This window comes from Fulmarus glacialis, unplaced genomic scaffold (assembly GCF_000690835.1).
Source record: "Fulmarus glacialis isolate BGI_N327 unplaced genomic scaffold, ASM69083v1 scaffold49954, whole genome shotgun sequence".
Lineage (NCBI taxonomy): Eukaryota > Metazoa > Chordata > Aves > Procellariiformes > Procellariidae > Fulmarus > Fulmarus glacialis.
In genome coordinates this window covers 844-8,650 of record NW_009207128.1, presented here as the reverse complement: position 1 = coordinate 8,650, position 7,807 = coordinate 844, and the positions used below count along the sequence as shown (strand labels likewise).

At 37.8% G+C, this 7,807-nt stretch overlaps 1 protein-coding gene across 1 annotated transcript; it reads right to left on the bottom strand.

Moving 5' to 3' along the window:
• Positions 1–987: 987 nt before the first annotated feature.
• Positions 988–6,329, bottom strand: LOC104075449 (sister chromatid cohesion protein PDS5 homolog B-like; the record flags this gene model as incomplete). The annotated part of the gene is made up of 4 exons (XM_009575963.1): positions 988–1,887; positions 2,720–2,861; positions 5,694–5,795; positions 5,887–6,329. Coding segments are annotated over 4 exons (723 nt in total), but the record flags the coding sequence as incomplete, so codon positions are not given.
• Positions 6,330–7,807: the final 1,478 nt, after the last annotated feature.

The following is a 7,807-nucleotide window of genomic DNA, read 5'->3' as shown; positions in this document are numbered from 1 at the left end:
GAAAAGCTGAATACTGGAGGGCAGGGGGGAAGTTAAGCTGAGGCAGAATAATCTAATTGTTTATAATATCTTTTTCCATTGGTAACAAAAAAAAAAATATGCATAATGAAAAAATTCTAAAGGTTTCTTTCCTAGTGATCTTATAGTTTAGAAATCGGTAAATCTGTGGTTTAGTATTATCCTTTTCTCTTATCTTTACAGGCCACCTTGCAACTATAACTTATTTATTGAATGGATTATATGAAAATGCTCCATTATTCAATGACACAAAATTTTCCTAAGTTAGAAACTGATTTTTTCACATGTAGGGAACCAGAGGCAGAACAGCACCTGAAATAATATGTGCTTGGCTAAGCATAGTGTAGTAACCGATACATTTTGGTTCAAAGACACAGTTTGTAAACTGTAAATCTGCATACAGGGTACTGCTTTAAGTATTTGTTTGTATTTTTTCAGATTATACCTAAAAAAACCCCAAAAAACCAACCTCTCTATGGTAGCACAAAATAAAAATGGAGCTTCATTCAAATCTTGAATACCTTGACTGCAATAATCAACAGCTGGTTATTGAACAAAAACTTAGCTCTTTATACCAAAAAAATTTGGCTCAAAAAACAAAACCAAAACAAAACGGTACAATAAACTCTCAATAAAAGGTTCTCTCATGAAGCAACCTAACCATATACTACTGCTAGATACTAGTTTCCAAAAAAACATTACATCCCATTTTCAGCACATTTTTCATAAACATGCAACTTCACTATAAAATACAAAACACTTGGCTCTCAAGAACAGCTTTATAAAGACACACTGCATCAATAAAATTTTTCTTTGTGATTAACTTTACATTGTAATAAGAACTGTATTTTCACTAATGTTTATATATCAGATTTCATATTATAATGTAGTAATAATTTGCTCTTTGTGAACTTCATGTTCAGAAGGAAATATCTATACACATTAACATACTAGACTATTAAAAACTCAGTTACAGAATTTTATTGATACAGTAGATTAATAAAAACTGATAGGGGAAGATAAAATGGGTAGGGTATTCAGTACATTATTTAATAACACACTTTTAAAATTAAAATATTTTAAATCCTTTTTGAATTTTCAATGCCACTAGAAGTCCAGAAAAGTCTGGCATCAATACTGAGGTGTAAAACAAGTCAAACAACTTCTTTCACAATTTGCATCTCTTGTATTATTCTATCCAACATTGTTCAACTGTAAAAGAAAGTAATTTAGCACCTCTGATGATAGTTAGGTGCCTAAAGGTAAACACTAGGTTAGATTCATGAAGGAAACAAAGACCGTTTTTCTTTCTTCTTCTTCTCAACAAATAGTGGCAAAAGAAAGTGGCACTATTTGTTCAACTGATATTTTTTTTTTTTCTTCACAGTTAAATGTCAACAAGAGTACAAATACGAACACTGACAGATATTGCTTGAGATCAATTTTCAACAAACTCTGTTCTTTTTTAAATCAATAGATCCAATAAACAGTGGGGTACTGTCAGTTTAAAGCCGCAGATAAAAGCTATACAAGCACTTTAGAAGTCAGAAACATTAAAAAAAGAACTATTTACAGTTTTCTTCTTTAGTTCATATGTCTACAAAGCCAGCGCACATTACACTTCACAAAAATCCACAGTTAATGATATCAACATGTGTGTGGCTAAAGCTTGTGACCTAGGGACTGCAAATGCAGGGGCAGTAAAAGTAAAATAAGTTTTGTCTTTTTTTCAGCAACCCCATTTATGCACTAACAGCTTCATTCAGTCTCAAGCTTTATATTAAAAGCATTCTTCAAAGCTTTCACCTGGAAGGCTGATAACTACATGCTCACTCATCGCCTTTCCCTTTTGGAAGTTCTGCGACGGACCTGTTTGGAGAAAAAGTATTTTAAACATTTTTACAGAAAAGTTTTGAAAAAATCAAGAATAAATATATTTTATAATGGAAAAAATGCTTACTCTCTCAATAATGTTTGAGTAACTGATAAAGTGTCATTCATTACTGATTTTATCACAGGTACAAGTCTCAGTCAATGACCAAGACATAACTTTCTTTGATGTTACTGAGCCTGCGTCCTTCAACTATTCAAAAATAATCTAGTTTCCTTTTTCAGAGTTTTCATACACTCAGATGCTCCAATCATCAGATGTGTCCAAAAGTGTGAAGGCATTCACAGTTACATTTTTAGTGTTACTACTAACATTACTAACGTATTTGTATGAAACAAATATAAAAATAAACTTATTTTAACATATTTGTGTATGCTGGTAAGAGGAAGAAATTGGTTTAGGATTCTGCTCCAAGATTCCATACTTATTTTCCAATACTGTTCATTTTGTGTTCCTGTTTTGTATAAAGAAACATTATTCACTATTATAATCCAATTGAGAAGAAAGGGCATGAGTTACCTGGAAAAGAATTCCCTTGAGGTACTACACAACTCAGGCAGACAGATAACAAAAGCTATACAGAACAGAAAATTTAAGACACTTAACAAAACCTGACATTTTCTAAGAAATGCAGCTTCTCTGGGAAATTACAGTGCAGCGCCACTATGCAACAGTGGCAGTTGACAACCACTTCATTCATTTTCAAGGAAGAAGGTTAAGTTCTAAGAACAGGAAAAGTCATTCTCTGAACATCAATACACAGAGGACACAACAAAGACTCACAAAGAAAATCTCAGGCATTTCTCTTACATTGATTGTGGAAACTTCCTCTTCTTCCATTACTTCTTCCTGGGGAATATCATCACTGACAGGTGAACCACTCTGAAATACGTCCATCTCTTCGCTAGATTCATTCTCTTTACTGGCTGCTTGTTTGGAACGTCCTGCACGGCTACAATCAAAAGAAAAATAAAGATCAGTTTCACAGTACATGGGTCTGCACATGTATAAACCGTATGAGAGCAAACATTCTACTTTACAAGAACAGCAGCCTTAAAATTTCATGTTGTCTAATACGTCTATCTCATATATCTATCCAGTTCATCCATACACGGAATAGAAGTGAAGCTAGGAGGCTGGACAACAGCATTTGAAATCCAAATTTTTCCAGAATAGAGGGCTAGGAGTACAAAGTTGAACAATTTTTGCATCTATAGGCAAGATGGATTTTTCTCTTCAGTGCCAGAATACAGGCCAAAGAGAGTTGACACAACAGTAACCAGTGAACAAGAAAAGCAAAACAGCCAGAGACTGAATACTTGGGGTTTTTTTTTCCCTTCTATTCAATTCCATTAATAGATGTACTCTATTTCTATATGAGTTTATACACAACAAAATTTTAACTGCATCTATATTTTTACAGACCTAGAAGAACCCATATTGCTATTTATGAAATTAACACTATAATGAAACTAAATGCAAATCTTCCAAGCTAGCTCATGCTAAGAGCTAGGGATATCAGGATAACAATACCTTAATCAGGATAATCAAGAACAATCAGTCAACAATATCTTAAATTGTCTTTGTTAGTTGCAGGAGCTGAATCACAAGCAAAAAGCACCCATTTGCTTAAAATGAGAACTAGTACCCCCCATGCCTTAAAAAAAAAAAAAGAAAAAGCCAACTAGATATGTATTCAAACCTACACAGGTGCACCCACATTTCCATTTTGGTTTGGGTCATTAGCATGGTTCAGAATCAAATCACTGAATCATCCTGCTTACTGCACATTGGTTTGATTCACAAAGCTGTCTTGGTGCACCCAAACTAGGTGACTTTTCAGATTAAATTAAACCAGAAATTCTGTTCCAGGCAGACAACAAACACACTTCAATCCCCACTGGGGGCATACAGATCCAAAACAATTGTCTTCTGACAGCATCAAACCACACATGTGGTAGGAATTTTCAGTCCTGAGAACCACACTAAAATCTGTACAAAATAAAATGTCTGAATTGCATATAGTAATTATAGTATAGTGGGGGTTTCTGCACCAACCAACCAACATGACATCCTTTAAGAAACAATACAAATTAGCCCAACTCAAGCCTTCCATGACTGATAGAAGCAACAGAATTGAAAAAGAAACAGAATTATTCACAAGCTAGGTGCATCTTTTCACGCATTACAAAAATAAGCCAGTTCACATATGCTAATTGGTAACCCAATTAGCTATCAGAAATAGGTTATACACTATCACATCATAGGTAAAATCCCAAATTCTTATGCCAAATCCATCCCCAAGGAGCCCAGAAAGCTTTAAGCATTTGGATTAAATATATTCTATCTTGTGGTACACAGTGCTGCTCAGTCTATCAACTCCCTTCAGTAAAACTGCTGTAGATATGTATGTAGAAAAGGGAGAAAGGTCTGACTACAATCTGCTTTGAAGACTGAGGAATTACTGCGGTCTCACCTTTTTCTTGCAGATTTGGAAAAAGGACAGTCAAAATTTGGGTCGTCTGGTCACAAAAAATAAAAAATACACACAATATGTTTTTGGACGACATCTGGAATAGACCAAACAACTCTGAACCCTGAAACAACTTGGGCTTCTCATGCCAGGAACAATGTACGCACACACGAACAAGAGCTATGCCTGTTACTGATCATGTTTCTGATACGGTTTACTTTCTGTTTAAAACAGGGTAAAGAAACACTGAGTTCACTGATTTCACTGAGAATTGAATCAGAAGCTACTGAGGGCATCTTTGACAAATGCCACATAGCATATCACACAACAAGAACTTGTTGGCATGTCTTCTCTGCATGGCAGTAGCAGCTTCCAACTCTTGTTCCACTGCATATGTAGCAGTGACTTCTGTAGTAACCAAGACAGTGTTGGGACCTGTGTTTCTGGTTACAGAGTAAATGCGCAGGAGAGGTCTGACACGAGGTAGGGAAACAGAACACTGGAAAGGTCAGGATATTGTGCGTGCAAAATGCCAGAACACGCAATCCAGTGTGAAACTAGAATTTGAATTGAGGGTACAAGCTTGTTCAGGCAAAGATCTCTGGTATGGGGGGAAAAAAAACAACCAACCAAACAAAACCCCCCCCAAAACAGCAGGCCAGTAAGTCCTGTCTACTTGTACACTTCTGCTTTACATACATTGCATGTACATGTACAGAAAAGGTAGAGATACCTGTAGTGTCCTACAGTAGGCACAAGAAAATGAAGCTAGCCACAGAGTTTACCTTTATTTTGGAGCTTAATATGCCTCAGAATTTTCAACAGCTACTATCCTTATTCATTTGGAAACGAATGAAGTGGATAGTAAGGCGGCCACAAATTAGAAAGTAAGTGAACATTAATTTAAGGAGAATCAGAATAAACTTATTCTCCACAATACTGTTTCACCACAGTAACAATTTGATTCTTCCTCCCTATCCAAAACAAACGGGAGCACTTTTCACTCCTTGAAGTCCTAATAAAGCCCTATCTTCAAGGCCCTCACGTGCTTTATTGAGTTTTCTCCTAGAAGAGCAAAGCTACGTATATGCTACCTGAGCACGTTAAACTGACTCGTAGCCTCTTGCTCTGGTTTGAGATGCTCTAGGAGAAGCAGCTAGGGAAAACGTTTTAGAAATAACAATGACAATTTATTTTCTTAACTGTCAATTAAAGTATTCTGAAATATTTTCAGTAAATGATTGTTTGGGCGCACAGAGGCATATTTTTAATTTTCACTAAACACAAATTTAGAAAATATTCACCACTTACACTTTTTTTTGCTGTGATGGTGGTGTTTTTGATGGCCTTCCTCGTCTTTTCTGTGGCGTAGACTGTGCTGATTCAACTGTACTAGTTTCAGATGGTTCTGCTCTGTTTTGAGGAAGACCCAAATTGCAAAGTATCAAATTATAACTAATGTCCAAGGATAAAAAAGATGCAGCTTACAAGAAGACGGACTTACCTTTGCGGTGTTCTTTTCGGTGTCCTATTTTGCCTGCCTTTTGGTTTTTGTTCAATGTTTTCAGTTTGCCTTTCTTCCTCCTCCTCCTCCTCTTCTGCTGCAGCTGCTGGCGTTTGTTTTTTTTTGCTCCGTTTTGATGACTTTGCTACTGGTTCTTCCTTTGGTGTTCCCCCATTATTTGCTTTGGGAGGGCGTCCTCTTCTCCCTTTCTTTGGTGGACTGTTCTGTTCATCCTCACTTTCTATTACATCTTCTTTTAGCCTTTTCTCCTCTTGCCATTGTGTTTCATCAGATTCTGAAACAACTGCAGGTCTCTTCCTTCCCCGTTGACTACCTCTAAGTTTCTGCTCTTGACCCAGTTTATTCAGGTCATCTATGCTTAGTTTCTCTTCCGAATCTGTTATAGCTGCTTTCTTCCTTCCTCTAGGCTTCTCCATCTCTGACTGAAAAGGTAAGATTACATTTTAAAATTAAAAAATTAAACTGCCGTATTAAACTGTCATGTACGCAAAAGCTACAGAAACTCCCCCCCTAAAAAGACAAAGAGTCTTCAAGTTACACAAGTTGTCTACTAAGATTGTCTACCATATCCATTTCAAAAACCTTTGCAAAAGCATAAACACATACATACATATAAAATTCCAGACAAGACAGAAAGTTGAGCAGTTAAAACACTGAAGTGCATAAGGTCTTCCTCATTTCTATCCTCAGCTGTGGCAAACACAATTGGCTAGAACATCCATAACTCCATTTTTATCATAGGAAAATATAAAGATACAGAGGATGGGAATCGTCAACTTGTGGCTTCAGCTCTGTTGTAACCTGCAGGGTGCTTATGCCTGGCTCCCATGCTGGCAGTGGCAAGGCACTAATACAAAAGACAGTGGGCAACCTGAATTTATAATTGAAGAATGGAAGCATAGGAATTAGTGGTAGCTAATTCCAAAGCACTGCTGTCAGACTAAGACTCAACATTTGCTCTGTACAGCAAAAAAGCCCATCCAACCCTTAAAAGAATTACAGAATGGTTTGGGTTGGAAGGGACCTTCAAAGATCATCTAGTCCAAGCCCCGGCCATAGACAGTGGGCAACCTGAATTTATAATTGAAGAATGGAAGCATAGGAATTAGTGGTAGCTAATTCCAAAGCACTGCTGTCAGACTAAGACTCAACATTTGCTCTGTACAGCAAAAAAGCCCATCCAACCCTTAAAAGAATTACAGAATGGTTTGGGTTGGAAGGGACCTTCAAAGATCATCTAGTCCAAGCCCCGGCCATAGGGAGGGACATCTTCCACTAGATCAGGTTGCTCAAAGCCCCGTCCAACCTGACCTTGAACACTTCCAACGATGGGGCATCCACAACTTCTCTGGGCAACCTGTTACAGTGTCCTACCACCCTCACCATAAAAAATTTCTTCCTTATGTCCAATCTAAACCTACTGTCTTTCAGTTTAAAACCATTGCCCCTTACCCTGTCACTACAGGCCCTGGTAAAAAAAGTCTTTCTTATAAGCCTCCTTTATATATTGAAAGGCTGCAATAAGGTCTCCTTGGAGCCTTCTCTTCTCCAGGCTGAACAACCCCAGCTCTCTCAGCCTTTCATCATTGGAAAGGCGTTCCATCCCTCTGACCACTTTTTGTGGCCCTCCTCTGGACCTGCTCCAACAGGTCCATGTCTGTCTTGTAATGGGGACCCCAGAGCTGGATACAGTACTCCAGGTGGGATCTCACCAGAGCAGAGTAGAGGGGGAGAATCACCTGCCTTGACCTGCTGGCCATGCTTCTTTTAATGCAGCCCAGGATACGGTTGGCTTTGTGGGCTGCGAACGCACATTGTCGGCTCATGTCCAGCTTTTCATCCACCAGTACCCCCAAGTCCTTCTCTGCAGGGCTGCTCTCAATCCCTTCACCCCCCAGCC